Source organism: Lathamus discolor, chromosome 6 (assembly GCF_037157495.1).
Source record: "Lathamus discolor isolate bLatDis1 chromosome 6, bLatDis1.hap1, whole genome shotgun sequence".
Taxonomy (NCBI): domain Eukaryota; kingdom Metazoa; phylum Chordata; class Aves; order Psittaciformes; family Psittacidae; genus Lathamus; species Lathamus discolor.
The window spans coordinates 53,904,110-53,919,961 of NC_088889.1; the positions used below are offsets into that span (position 1 = coordinate 53,904,110).

A 15,852-nucleotide genomic window follows, 5' to 3' on the forward strand; every position below is an offset into this window, starting at 1 on the left:
AGCAATTTTCTAATTTGAATCTTTTTATTTTTACTAAAATTCATGAGCTAAATAACAGCCAAGATTGCCTGAGCTTTTCAGAATTTGTTTCAGTCATGTATAGTGTATTCAGACTGTCACCATTTAGGCTGAAATCTTCCATATCCAGGTTTTTCGTGGAGAGAGAACTTGCAGAAAGTTTCTGCTAGCCCATTTCACCTGTTATTTTTATTAAAGTAAAATTAAGAAAGGTACAATGTCTGGACTACTTGAAAAGAATTTTTGTAGTTATTCTGTTGAGAAGCTCCTTAACAATTGCTGGCCAGCACTTGTAACTTGGCAAGGGACGTGGCCAGTTCAAGTCGTGTGTCCACTGCTGTTCAGTGAAAAACTGCCTAAATGTGGCCAGTTCCATTAAACTTTAATTTATTCTCATTCTAAGACCTGACTGTGATCTTTTGCTCCATGGTAATTACTGAATCATTCCTCTCATAAATTTAGATCATAAAATATTTGCCATGGTATTAACTAAACTGCTTAGAAACAAGAAATCTACACGTTATGTATCTACCTCCCAAGTTGTGTTTGTCAAAAACAGATTCTGAAAATGCCTGAACACTGTGTGCAACATTATCCACCTGGCAAATAAACGGAACTCCCCTGCGGCAGATGATTTGATAGAAGCTGAAAAAGCATTTGACTGAATAGAATGGGACTATTCAGTTCATACTTTAAACTTGTTTGTACTTGGTATCCCAGTTGCTAATCTGGCTTCTCAGTTGTACTCTCACTTTCACATCTGCAAAAGACCTGGTCCTGGCCGTCTGCAAAATCCCTCAACAAGGTTGTCTCTCATCCTTCTTCAGTAGTCTTTCTTCTTCCTGTGCTATCAATATTAGCAGTTAGTAAAGAACTGAAAATGCCAGATAGGTTGAAATGGAATGTATCTCGCGTCACTCCTGCACGCAAGTGATACGCTGCTGTTTCTGTCAGAAGCAGAATCTCCCAATGGGAACATATGGGGGATATGTGATACTTGTCCATAATTTCTGAATACAAGGTTATGACCAAGTTTAAAAAGCTTGGAGAGCACCAAAGTCACATTTTTCAAAAGCATGTAAGTAACGTAATGCACAAAGTCACCTTGAAATTCAAACCACAAGGTGCTTTTGAAAACTTCTCCTGTAATTAAGAGATAACCACTCTCATTATTCTTTCCTCAAAAGTATGTTGTAAATCTGCTTTGTTCTACTGTATGCACATAAAGTAGTCATAAGAAATTAATATGTTTAAATATGTGCCAAGTAATGACTATACAGTTTCTAATAACCAGTCCAATGCACTATCTGTAATTAAGGTAAAGCAGAAAATGCATTTTTAAAATGTATCTTTTAGCACTGAAGAGGTCTGCATTGCTGTTTTCTCCTAGATGTTTGCCTTCTAAGCTTTTTGTGTTTATGTAAAATGTATCTTCCTAAAAGAAAATTCAGATTTTTTTTTTTTATTTTTATTTTTTTTTTCCTTTTCTACAACTACTCAGGGGGAAGGAGCAGGAGGGAAATTCAGCTGAATTCCATTGGACTACTCATGCTTAAAATTAGCTGGAAGGCTAAGCAAGGCCAGCAATTAAAAGGAGTATTTTTTAGAGATGCCTCTGAAGCTTCTGGGGAGGGGAAGCATAGGAAGAATGGGAGGAAGAGGAAAATTTTGCAAAATAGATCCCAGCATGAACCCAGCATGGTTCTTAAACTATACCAGCTATTTGCAGGATACACCTGTATGCCTAAATTTGCCTACATACACTTAAGAGCTCAATTAATAACAGGGGAGGATGGCACCACAAGGACAAAAGTCAGTTAGAAAGCAGACCCTTCCTGTTTAAAAAATAAATAAATTAAATAAATAAAGACAAGCTAAACATGGATACAAAGAAATTTCACAGGACATGAAAAGCAGTTCTTTGTGAAGCATCACACTTGGGCATCTTTTTGTCTTTAAAAGAACAGGAGAAGTTTATGCTCTATTTTTAAATCCAGGTTTGAACATAGTCCATATGATGGTGCCCACATAAGAACCAGGCATAATGTAAAGGATTAATTCCTCTTTTATGGATGTGTTTATGCTCTTGTAAAGTCTGTTCGACAGTTACAAATTGTGTAGGAAAGATTATGTTCTAATAGTAGTTAGCACAAGTACTGTGAGTCAGTTGAGTGGCTCACAGTTCAGGAAGGGTTCTGTAGATTAGAGGGAAAACAGTACTCAGAAACTAATGGTTTTCCAGGATTTGTTTACCCCACCTACCATAAATGAATTTCATATACTAGTTGTAAATCAGATGTCTTTGGCATCGTCTAACATTACAACTGAATTTCAGAAGGAAAATCACCGTACTCAGTTAATTCCACTGGCTGGATTCATGAGTAAATAATCTTTGTCTTCCAATTAGTAAAGTTTCTAAATGTCTTAAGACTTATGCACATGGGTATAACTGTGATATCCATGACAGATCCAGAGACCAAGGATTTGATCTGATTTCCCATTGTCATTCAGAAATCTTTTCTTTTTTTCTTCTTTCCATGTAAATTGTTCCTGTTGAGTAAACCAGTTTCCTTCTGAAATACGTTTTTAACTTGTGGTATGTTTTTGAACATGGCAAATACTCTATACATAACACAAACTAAAAATACAGGTTGCAGTTCCACTGATGCCATGGGTAGCTGTTGCTTGTTTTGCTACAATTTCACTGGAAAATCTTGCATTTAGGTCGTAAAATTCATCATCTGATGTAATTCGTCATGGTATGAATCATGAATTGTATGTGTAATTTTTTCTAATCTCCACACTGGGCTGTACCAAACAATGTAGTTCAGTGTCCTGTGTTTCAAAGGGTGTTCTACCAATTTTGTTTGACTGTTACTTGGTTACATTTCCCAGAAATTCCCCTTGTGTGGATTCTCCTCTCCATTTCCTGGGTCTGTCTCCCTGCACATGCAGATACTAGGGAACAGGAACAGCCAGTGGTGCGCATTTAATATTTGGTGCTGGCTTTTGTGCTTTCTGCAAACCTTTGTATATGATGGGTGAGATTTTAACTCATTTAAAAAGATTTTTTACATGAATATTGGTTAATTAGCAGAGGGAAGGAAGTAAAGATGTTAAGGAAAGCTGTGGGCCTGGCTTCTATTATTTTTCTTCAGTGCTCATTGATACCTCCCTGCTGCAGGTTTTTCTTTTTTTCCTTTTACAAAAATTAACATGTTGTCAACATCAGGAGTATTTTCCCTTGAAGGATCGGATTTCAATATGAAGTAATTGCGGAATAATTAGTACTGCCTGTTAAATATCCTATCCTGCTCAGAAATGGAGCTTCATTCATAAATGCTATCTATCCCAGTTTTTTAGTTCTTGTTTTAAAGGGAAAAAAAGCAGTTCAGTAAATGAAAAACAGGAAGGCACATCCCTGCTCTTCCTACTGTCAGACACCTGCACTGGAGTATAAGTACAGTAGGAGAAAGGTCTGAGTCTTTATTCTTACTGAATAGCTTTTCTGAACCTGGAGTTTTCAAGCTGATCTTGCAGATTTCTCTCTTGCTTATTTTTTTAGTACAAAAATAATCCAAGAATTCTTTTTTTTTTTTTTTTTTTTTTTTAATATCATGTTTACAGTATTAGTCCATGGAAAGACTTATGGGCTTATGCCATCGTTGAACTGTGTTTCTTTCTTTGTGGATGTTGGTTATGATTCATATCTGTGTAAGCAGCCAGGGTTCTTGGGAATTTTTTGTGCACTTTGTTTAAATTAAAGCAATTCCCAATCCTGTTTAACCTTCCACTAGAGAGTACTTCACAATCACCCAGGGTTTGCTGTCAGCTTTGGGGAATCTGGCAGGCTGAAATTTGTTTGATGAAGCAATATTATTAAAGTAATAATTCCTAAAATGTGGGAGCTACCTCCCAGGCAGGCACAGGGGACTGCATGAAGGAGGCGCAGCCTTGTTTTTATATTGTATCCCTCTTTCCTTTTGCTTAAAAAATAAAGTATTTGTGGCATGAACTAAGGAAAACCTGGAGCGTGTGAAATAAGGTTAAGCAGTGCAGAGACATCTGCTTTTGATGTAGAGGTGACAAAATATTTGAGTCCTCAAAGAGGGTATGTTAGAACCTACCACCGTAAACTCTTTTCCTTGTTCTGCAAAGGTGCAAGGAAGGAAAAATTGTAACTCAGTGCTACCAAGGCTTCTACCAAACCTTGAAAATTATATACAAGGTATCTATAGACAGCATAATGAATGAGTCAGAAATATAGAATTACGGAATGGTTTGTGTTGGAAGGGACCTTTAAAGGACATCTGGTCCAACCCTCCAGCAATGAACAGGGACATCTTCAACTAGAGCACGTTGCTCAAAGCCCTGTCCAGTCTGACCTTGAATGTTTCCAGGTATGGAGCATCTGTCGCTTCTTTGGGCAACCTGTTCGAGTGTTTCACCATCCTCATCGTAAAAAAAAATCTTCCTTACATGAGGTCTGAATCTCCCCTCTTTTAGTTTAAAACCATTATCCCTTGGCCTATTACAACAGGCTCTACCAAAAAGTCTCTCCCCATCTTTCTTATAAGCCCCCTTTAAGTACAGAAAGGCCACAATATGGTCTCCCTGGAGTTTTCTCAAGGCTGAACAAGCCTAGCTCTCAGCCTTTCCTTAGAGGAAAGGTGCTCCAATCCTCTGATAATTTTTTTGGCCCTCCTCTGGACCCACTCTGGCAGGTCCTTGTCTTTCCTGTGCTGAGGACCCCAGAGCTGATCACAATACTTCAGGTGGGATCTCACCAGAGCGGAGTAGGAAAGGGAAATCACCTCTCTCAACCAGCTGGCATGTCATCTATTGTTTCTGTATTGTTTGACTGATTTGATTAGGACATTTAAGAAAAAGTCTTCTACCAATACATAAGTTCAAGTGTTACTCTTCAGTCTTATGTGTGAAGTTTACATCCCACTCCTCCCTCTTGTGTAGCATTAGAGCATCATTGCAGCTTCGTATATGTAGCACTGGCATTGACTGGACTCTAGTTTCTAGATGTAAGATTAAGATATTTTTCATTTGTCACTGCACTTCACTTGCTTTGCAGTTAGTTTAGGTGTTTCTTAGTTAAAATTACAGTCTTTCTCTTTAATACTACACAAAAGTGATTTATTAGTAACAGGTCAGAGTAAGGCTTTCCCATGTGTGAAAGGGATTACAGACACAGGGCTTTCTCCCTGGTCATTCCTTGCACCAATATTTTCACAGTATTTCCCACTAGATCTGAAAGCCCAGTCAATTTTTCTGGAAGAGGAAGTCACAGTCTTGCACCTTGAGCCAGGTGCAGGACTCTGCATTTAACCTTCCCATGGCAAGAGCTGAACTGAGAACTGTCTTGCTGATGACTGAGAATAAGGGCTTGCATTTGTGAAAGGCCTCTTTACTGTTTGGTGGTCAAAGAATATGAACCGTATTTCAGAAGAAACTAGAGTCACCACAAACTTCTGAGCAAAGTGCCAGCTATACTTTTTTGGCCTTGAATTCATTGGATAATCTCTTGAAAGGCATGTAGACCTGAAGTTACAAAAAGGTAGATCACGAAAATGTATGATCATGGCAACAATAAAGATATTTCGGATGTTTACACAGTGTTAAAAGGGGTTAAAAGAACTTACTGTTTACTCTTGAAAAAAAGAATCTGTTACCGTAGACTGTTCCTACATCCTTGTGGCTTAAGGGCATGTGTTTTGGTTTTTATTTTACAGCAAGCTAGAAAGCCCTATGATGTCCGAGATGTTATTGAGCAATATTCTCAGGGTCACCTCAACCTGATGGTGCGAATCAAGGAATTACAGAGGAGGTATGTCCAAGAAGTTCAGTGGCTGTACCCATAAAGACCAGCAAAAGGATGTTTGTAAATAGGTCCGTGACTGGGGCCGGGGATCAAAACTGACAGGGTTCCAGGTGCCATATTGGTAGGACTCTCCAAAGTTACAGAATACATAATGGCATTCAAGTAAAGTTTTCTTTTCACACAGGAAAGAAAAGAGCTTAAGCATCTGATTATTGGGACTTCCAGTTTTCATTATACTTACATGTATTGCCTCAGTCCTTGCTAGCTTTGACTGCACACTGCAATCCCTATATTTAGGGGCTGTACTATGTGTACAGAGCGAGATACTGTCACATGCTCAAGTAGAATTGCACTTAAGAGCGAACTAAGAGATGACATGCAACAAGAAAGCTGCAGAAGAGCAAGGAAAAGAGGAAGCAGTGCTGCTTGTCTGGAAAAGCAATGATGTGCTAAAAATTTGCAGTCATTAAAGATGCTAAAGATCAGTCTAACCCCATTTTGTTATTATTTTTATAATTTCAATAATTAGCTCAAAGCAACTCCTTCACTTACAGTACAAACCAGAGCCCCTTGAACTTCAATTTGCTTGCTTGTGAAGAGCTAGAGAAAGTGAAGATGCTGGTTCAGGCTGATAAAAACTAAAATGATTCTTTTTGTTTTATAGGTTGGACCAATCCATAGGGAAGCCATCTCTTTTTATATCTGTGTCAGGTACGTTAATATGAAGGATGTGTCTAAAGTTAATCTGGTTAAGATATCATCAATAGACAATAATTGTTAAAATGCTTTCTATTTTGTTGCCAGATTTTTAAAGAGTGCCAACCAGTTGTGGTCTGAAGCTTAAGCAACCACAACAGTATTTAGTCATCAACACCTTTAAAATAGGTTTGTTCTTATTTAGATACTTTTAGAAGTGCACTTTCTGATTTCACTGCACCTTTCAGAATGTTTGCTCTAATCTCTGTAAGGCTTGCTATATTTTCAGTTAAATGGTGTGTTATGACTACAGAGTTCCTATGAAATCAGTAATATTCACATAGTGCTTTGATAGCTTTGAGGGAAGCACGAAAAACTAAGTTTGTTTGCAACAAGTTGACTAATGAAAACACTCAGTTAAATGTCATTTTCAAACTCATGTTTCTATGTAGTTTACAGGAGGAAAAAAGACAAAATGTTACCAAATGCATTGTTTAACTTGGCTCTAGTGTCTTTTGCGTAGTGGCAGATTGTTTTTAAATGGCAACTAAAACATTAACTAAATTGGGAACAGTTTTGTTCTCCTAGGTTAGAGCCTAAAACTAAGGTTGAAAGTGCCTGAAACTGAAGGGCTGTTAAAAGCCGTGGCTTTGGTGAATGCTATAAAAAGAAACAAAATGCTGCTTTTAAGGAATATAACTGCTTTTAAGGAATAGAGTTATCAGCCTGGTAAAAGTGTTCAGTTACACTGTGTTGGTGGGCTAGTTAAACACACCCTGTTGTGGCTTGGTGCTATTTTGTTATACCAGCATATATTAATTTGAAAATGTTTCCTGTTCCACAGAAAAAAGCAAGGATCGAGGGAATAACACAATTGGTGCCAGGCTGAACAGAGTGGAGGACAAGGTAAACCTCAGTTAGACTGGCAGTGAATGAGGACATGGTCTGTGATTGAACAGTGCTTGTTTCATAGGATGTGGGGAAAAATTCAGCTTAAAATAAGAGTTGAATGTCAGGCTTTTTCAGGTGATGGAGTGTATTTTTGTGGCAGATTGTATTTTTGGTTCTTTCTTGTAATTTTAACAGAATAAGAAAAAAAGCCAACAAACCCCCATACTTCAATTGATTTTGGTGTCTTTTGGGACTTGCTTGAGTCTTTTAGTTGTATATATTACACGTGTCTCATTGCTCTGCTTCCTTCCTCCACAATAGATAAAAGGCTCTGTTCCTTTAATACCTCAGTATATTATGGTCCCTAAGATTTCCCTTTGATCGTTTCTCTGTTGTTTATACAAGTCCACCTACAGTTCCTTAGAGGGAGCGATAGCAAACCTTGTTCTATCTTGATTTTCATTCGTTATGAAAAATGGAGTTTCTCCTTTCAAGTGACGTGAAGCCAGAAAAAAAATCAGACTTGTTCTATAATCTCAAATTAACAGTTAAGTGTCTTGTAACCCTTTACTTCAATGCTGGCTGTGCTTGAAAAATTAGATCACAGGTAGAATCTATGTCACTGTTAAAAAATATAGATTTGCCTGTGTTGGTATTAGGGAAAGAAAGATAATTGGTTTGAATCCTTTACTGATCTCTTACAGTGATTTGGTGAGTGGGTGAAAGAATTTCTTTACCTTAGGATTGTTTCACATGAATCCAAACTGTTCATTCAGTATTAAGAAGTGAAATTTTTTCTTGAGGAAAAGAGCTTTCAGAGTGTTTCTTCCACAACTGGAAGTATGTGATAACCTCATAAAGCATTTCTTCTGAAGAAATATTCAGCAAATATTCTGCAAACCAAAAGAGGTGTGAGCAGCACATCCCAGAGAATGCAAACTGAGCGCCCTGAACTGTATTGATTCACTTGTGACATATCCATTCCTTACATGTTTCTCCTTAAATACTTGATAGAAATTTGAATGATAATACTCAGAACTGTACTTTAGTCTCTTGGAAATAAATGGCATTTCAAAAGGAACAGGTACTTCTTGGTGTACAGGGTGGTGTAGAAGATACAGGGGTACAGTGCATTTTGCCAGAAGAATCACTGTGCAGAGCTCTCAGATCTGCAGCTGGTAAGTGTTCTTACACATGGAAGCCTTTTCAAGAAAGTTTGGATTGCATTTATTTATTTTCTCTCTGTAATGTCAACTAAAAGCGTGGAACACTAGAAAATGTCTTGTGACAAAGAGCAATGACTTTTCAGTTTGGACAAATAATTCTCAAATGACAGTTAATCCCGCTTCTCAGTGCTATTTGCAAAATCTCTAACGAGCCTGGGAAAGCTTTGGTGGTGTGCTGGCTCAGAGATAAGCTGGTTTGGGGTTATTAATTACTCTTTTTACATCCTTACAAATAAGTACACCATGAATTTATAGTGACTGTTATTTTATGTCTTGTAATGGGACTGTAAAACACTCTCTGTTTAATTTTAGTATAGCTGGGTTAAATTTTAACTGTGTTTTAAGAAACAGATCCTTCTTTCTTTGTAGTTGCATGAGGTCATCTGTGGTTTTAGAGTTGTATGTTATCTGCCCTATGCAACTAGTCCTATCTGCAGGAATTTTATCTGAAAGTAGCTGAAAGGCTAAAAATAGAGAATTTCAGTTGGGGCTCAGCAAACAGTGGTATACATGACAACACACTGGCAATGCTGAAATCATGGTTTTGCTGCAGCTGCAGAAGGTGGCCAATCAGAGTTTTTTGGTATTTTTTGCTCTCAGACTGGCCTTTTCTTTCTTGTAAAGTGCATGGTACATGGTATGCTTTCAGCATGCAATGAAGTCCTTCCTGAGCTGAGCACTATATAAAGAATAACTCTATCAGCTGTTTTTTTAAGGTGACTGTATTTTAAACAGTTACATCCAGTTTGGTTTGTGAATTAGTTTTGAATCTTCTGAAGGAGAGATTTTCAGTGCTGCAGACCGGTGTTAGTACCTAACCACATTTTGTGCATTTGAAAAATATCCTTTAAGTTATTTTAAAATGAGCCATAGCCTGAAATTATTTGGAAACTTCTAATACGCAAGAAATTACACAGTACTTCCCATGCTACAGTTGTCAGAAAGTTTGTGTTAAAGCAGAAAGAGAAAACCCCCTGAACTTTCAGGTTTTTAGAACTTTTGGGTTCCTCTGCCTGTGGATGTCTGCTGTCACCGCATGTCCTGCTACTTGTAGATCACTGAAGCAAAATCCAGTTTATGTGTCTTCTTACAGGCTTTTGTGGAGGTGGATTTTAACTCTAGAAGCATTTACAAATAAAGAGAATTCTGTGTTCAGGAGTGTTTAATTGTGTTTCTGGGACATCATGTCACTCTTGCAAAGCTTATGCTTGTGGCACAAATAGATGTTCTAGAGGCATATGTATGGCTGGCAACACAGAGAGAAACTGGCATGTCAAAGGAATATTTTAAAATTACAATGCTTAAAGCAGTATGGCAGTATTGGCAGGAGCTGTGACAGTTTATGGCACAAATCTGATTTTCCAAGTATTAAAATCAGCCAAAAAAAAAAAAAGCAAAAAACATTTTCTTCTTTTAAATTTAGGAGCGTGTTCATTTGAGGGAGGGAGTCCTGTAGAGTCTATTCATCTGGTGTACTGAGTGAAACTTTGACCTTGTGACTTACTCAGTTTGTGATAATGTAACTAAAGATTGTTTCCTAATATGCAAAAGCCAGGTGAATAAATCACACTTGCAGGAACATTCCTGCAGAGTCCTTCCCGTGGAATTTTGTAATTTGGGCAAGCAGATGAAAAGGTGGTTTTGTACATGTAACTAGAAACTGCACGACCTAATAGTCCTTTGTTAAAAGAAATCGCAATCCAACATGTAATCACAGTGTATTTTGACTTTGCCCCTGTTCTCCATTGCTTATAAAGCTGACTGTAGCAAATGCTCAGTTCTTCTAAACTCAGCCATATTGCCATGGCTGTGTGCAGACGGTTGCAGCACACGCTGTGCCCACACCCCACTCTGTCAGGATACCAGCCAGCTTTGGTCCAGGAGACATGTAACTGCCATAATACAGTGCCCAGGCTGCACTCATAAACCCCACTAAGTAGCAATGGTCCAAGTACATGCGTGTAGATATGCCAGTCCAGTCCCTCAGAGAATGTTGTTGAGCAGGATTACAGTGGCAAATCAATTTATTTGTGGTGACCAGTGTTTTCTCTTTTTATCCTGAAGTGTTCAGCCTACCCCCAAGAAGCCTGGCCAGTGCTGGCCCCTGGCCAAAGTCAAAATTGGTTTTCCCAGACAGGCACAGCTGTGTGTACGCAACACTGTTAATCCTCACGCAGGGAGCACTGCATGCCAATGGTTTAATTCTGGGTATGCCCAGCAGCTCGATCCAGGAACAAGCCCATAGCACACTCAAGAACTTCTCTGTGGTACATTTCTTTTCTTTGCACTACTTTAATTTTAACTTAGCTATAAACGACTGTAATTCTAACTTTTTAGAGTAAATTAATCTGTTCTTTTTTTGACCTTTTACTGACCATTAATTTAGATATAACAGGCTCAGCTTGCACTTTTCAGGTAATCATCTGGGCTTATTGCTTGGCTGCTCTAAGGTAATTAAATATGGCCACTGCACAAAATCATCTAGAATATACAGCAAGGGCTAAAATTGGCAGTCCCTGGACAGGCTTTGGTGCCTACATACCAAACTGCCCCAGATGGCAGCAGGTCCTGCCTGTGGACCTCACAGAGTAGAGTAACAGAAGCCAGATTTACAAAATAATTTTTGAAAAGCATTCTGAGCAGTAGACATTATGCTCTGTTCTCTGTTACATCATTTTAAAAATAGGACTTAATCTTCCTCAGTGATTTGGACACTTTAAAATTTACCTTTTAAGAATAGTTATAGCAATCCAAATGAATTTTCTGGGTGTCCCTTCTGTATACTCAGTACTATTCCTTTATCTGACAGTATAGTATTAAGATCAGTATTGCCAAGGTCACAACTAAAATTTATCATGATCTTTTTCAGTTATATAGAACATTAGAAGTAATGCTGTCTACTGCTAAATTTTAAGTTGTAGAGACTTAAATTGAGAAGATACGTAGTAGTGAGACATGCAACACCTTTTAATGTGAATCCAACAATTTTGCAAGATAGTATTTTTTCCAAGCATGTGCACCCTTTGTATGCTTATTAGCTGAAAACATGTACCCTTGTACTCTGATGAATACTAACATAAAGAGCAATATTCAGAACTTCAAATATGCAGCACAGCCCTGAACAGAGGATCATTTCCCTTTTTCAGATTTACTTTAAAAGCAGATAGCACCACTTTTAAAACCAATTAAAAAAAAAATCTTATGATGTGAAAGCATCTACCCTGAAATAGATGCTAGTGTAGTGTTTGAGTTGCCTACTGGAAATCTGAACTGATCTTGGAAAGCAAAACCAAAAGGAGTTACCTTCTTTGCACAGTTCTTTTGAGTTCTGGTTGTAGTGATTTGGTTTTCTGTCTTGCATCTGTGGTGTCCTTAGCTGTTAAATGTATAGATCAAATGTTCAGGAAAACTGATACATTTTTCACTGTGAGTGCTGAGTATGGAAGAGCAATGAGTACAAAGGCTTTATTTGAGGTGGCTTTCAAAAAGTCTTGAAGACTGGTGTGTTACAACATTTATATGTATGTGGTATGACATTTTCTTCTGGCTAAATAATTTTCTGTAATTGTTCCACCAGAGCACCGATTCTATCCATGCATATATTAGAAATCACTTTGGCTGGAACTCTTTTAAACACAGTCCAGATGAGCAGAATGACCATTGATAAGTCTAGGTCCAGTTTCTAATTTTATTCTTGCTCTTTTCTGCTCTTGCTTTCTAATCAACTAATAGTTCCCCACTGCAAAAGGTTTCATATCTAACTTATTTCTCTTGTTGATTTGCTGGGAAATATATGAACTTGAGTTATACATTGCAGAGTAATTTCACTGTAGTGTTAATAAATTTGCTGTTTTATTGTAACACAGGGTAAATTGCAATCATGCCATTTCTAATAATGAACTCCCAGCCCATCCAATACAAAAAGGTTTATGATATGCTCCAGAGCCCATTCAAAGCCTATGACCTGGCAAGCTGTGAAGCAGACCTTTTAATCAGAACATAAGGTAGCCCTGATGAGCAAACATTTCAGCTTCACTTCAAGGTACATAGAAGAATTAAGCTTTATCAAAGTTTTATGCCTTTGAGAAGATTTTTTTCTTTTAGTTGTTAAGATACAATTTTGCTCTGTAACATAGATGTGTTACATGACATCATTTCTGTCATAAATGGAAGTATGGATCTGTACGTATATGTGTCTCATTATTGGACACTCAATCTTTACAATCCTAAGAGCATACATTAGGTAGTTCAATATTTACTTAGAAAAGTATTATCTCATCTACTTCTTCCTGGGTTCTCAAATGCAAGGCTTCATGTTGACAGCTTGTTCACCTAAAAGAATTCTTTGTGTGTGGCCAGTCTTCCAATTTTATGTGAATATCTGCAGCATCTGACATAGGATCAAACCTTGGTGGTTTTGGGTTGTTTGGGGGGTTTTTTTGTCCATGTTAATAGCATTTTGTTGCCTGTGGGGATAGTTACTGTGCTTCCTGGCATAATATACCAATTAGTGCAAACTTCAAAAAGGCCTTGACTGACGATGGCCTTTCTTGCACATCAGTATGCAATGGGCAGAAACATTTTGGCTTTATTTTTAATTGAATAATGATGCTGAAAAACTGGTAGAAGACTGACAAACAGCTATCTGAAGTTCTGGTCAGTGCTAGAAAGCATGGTTAAAGCCATGAATCATCAGTTGGATGAGATGGCTTTGGAAAGTGTCGGGCATAGAAATCTTCAGCACTTTGGAGGCTAAACATGCACTAGGCAATTCAGGTATTTAATATTGGCAGCTTCTGCAATAGGTGTGTGAAGATTTGCCTTCCTGATACCTAAAAACAGAACTAAAAACTGTGGGTTCAGATGGAAATTTTAAAAGATATGTGAAACCAATAAAAATCAAAAGAACAAGTGCCAAGCAGTTACTCATCTTCTATGTAGTTCTTGCAATAATGCAGAAGTAATAACCTGGGGGATGTGGAGGAATATTAAGAGGCATATGGAAGATTAAGAATCCCTATTAATTTAATCTTTAGTCCTTTTCCAGATGCTGAAGCACAAGCATCTGGAAGCAATTCTGGTGCTGAACTTTGTGATGGAGGATGCCCATTTTCTATAAATGGTACTACAACTAAGATCATCTTTCATCAATCTAGGTCGTTAGGCAGCCTTACAATTTTAATACTTAATCTCTCACCAATCTGATTATATTTCAGTGGGTAAACAATGAAAAACTGCAAATTTCCATCTCCGGTATTCTATGTATCCGTGTATCAAGTATACATGGTAAAAATGAAATAAAAAAATAACTACTTGTAGGATTCTCTGCTGCCAGAATCTTTGGTAGCCAGAATAGAAACAAACTGAGAGAGAGAGGTTGGTAAAGTCATGAAGAAGGGCTCATTGAGGATTGTCAAGCAGGATGTGTGTATGTAATCTGCAGTTTAGCAAATATTTTAAACAGTAGTCAGTGATGAATTGGTTAAAAAAAGGAAAAGCATGATTTTGTCTTTAAGTACTTTCTTACATTCTTCTTTTTAAGACACTGCTACAAGCCTTGCACCAGAAACAAGATAACTGTGGCAGATATACTTTGGTCTTGTTCAACATAGCCCTTTTTATTCTAGGATTTTATGCACAGCTGCTTGCCGCTGGGTTTGGTCACTCATGCAGCCCCATGCAGCTGAACACTGCTTACAGTGTCTTAGACCTGACCTGTTTAGGAAGGCTGTGGAAGCAGACCTCTGTGCCTGTCTAGAGGGCATTCATGTAAGTTTTTGCAGCACCATACCTTGAAGACTGTAAGGTCTTTGGAACCAGAGCCTTCACTTTCATCCATTTGTTAACACTAATTTTATCTGTTTGCAGATAGTTAGCTCCTATAACATAAAATGAAAAACAATCAATTTCACAGAATCACAGAATCACAGAATCCCAAGGGTTGGAAGGGACCTCAAAAGATCATCTAGTCCAACCCCCCTGCAAGAGCAGGGTAACCTACAGTACATCACACAGGAACTTGTCCAGGCGGGCCTTGAATATCTCCAGTGTAGGAGACTCCACAACCCCCCTGGGCAACCTGTTCCAGTGCTCTGTCACTCTTACAGTAAAGAAGTTCTTCCTGATGTTAACGTGGAACTTCCTATGCTCCAGTTTACACCCATTGCCCCTTGTCCTATCACTGGATATCACTGAAACATGATGCCGGATTTCGGCATTAATTTTGAAATTATTTAGTATACACAGTGTTAAGTACTACCTGTAACCTGTAGGGTAGTATATATATTAGATATACTTACAAACCTAATCTACAAAGTTTCCAACCCTAACCATTCTATGATTCTATGAATATTACAAGCTATTGTGATGTCTTGTCTGTTTCTGAAGTGTCAGCTCCTGGATCAGAGGAAATGTGATTGTATTAAAACTGCAGATGTAGCATTGAATAGAAATAGCCACAAATGGAGGGCATACTGCAGCTCATTAGCTTACTTGCAGGTAATGAGAGTATATATTTCATCAATGCTCTCAAAGTTAAGCAAGACAAAATACTATCTTTATTCTAGGGAAGAGTGACTGAAGGTAGTTCCAACTAGCGCACAATCAATGTGCTAGTATTCAAAAGCAATGAATAATTAACCTCTGGTTATTCAGTCACATGCAGTCAACTATGATACTCCTCTCCATATTTTATGAAAAGAGGCAAAAATAAAATATTTCTAAAGAGAAGACTTCCTGTTTAAGTAAGTTGCTGTAGATTTTACCCCAAATGTGGACAGTAGTTGGGAAGCACGATGATGAAGGCAGAGTGTAAACCTGTGTAAATACAAAGTGGGGGTTTTATATGTATAATTATTATTTTTAAAATCTCATTGATTTCTTCGCTATTTGGGATACGACTAATGACTTTGGAATTCTTAACACCAGCAATGGCTGCGTACTTGTGATCTGCATAACTGTGTACTTGCTTAAGAGCAGAAATCCCAGAAAAAATTTAGGTAACATGGAATATGTACTAGAAAATCTAGGAATTTGGGAGAGAAATGGAGAAATGAAATAATGTGTTACCAGCTGATAATCTTATAGACAACCTTCAGATTAGTTGCTGGTTTGAGAATCAGCTGTTTGTGTTTATAATTGGGTAGGTATGTGAGTGGATGGGTGTAAGATCTGCAAATCGAGATGACT

The 15,852-nt window shown here is 37.8% G+C and overlaps 1 protein-coding gene across 3 annotated transcripts in view; it reads left to right on the top strand.

The window, feature by feature from the left end:
• KCNQ1 (potassium voltage-gated channel subfamily Q member 1) overlaps positions 1-15,852 on the top strand; it is a 358,327-nt gene that overhangs the window by 242,840 nt on the left and 99,635 nt on the right. For all 3 annotated transcript variants that reach the window (XM_065682779.1, XM_065682780.1, XM_065682781.1), the window contains 3 exons: positions 5,763-5,857; positions 6,516-6,562; positions 7,392-7,453. In XM_065682779.1, the coding sequence (XP_065538851.1) occupies positions 5,763-5,857; positions 6,516-6,562; positions 7,392-7,453 (204 nt within the window). The remainder of the gene's footprint in view (positions 1-5,762; positions 5,858-6,515; positions 6,563-7,391; positions 7,454-15,852) is intronic.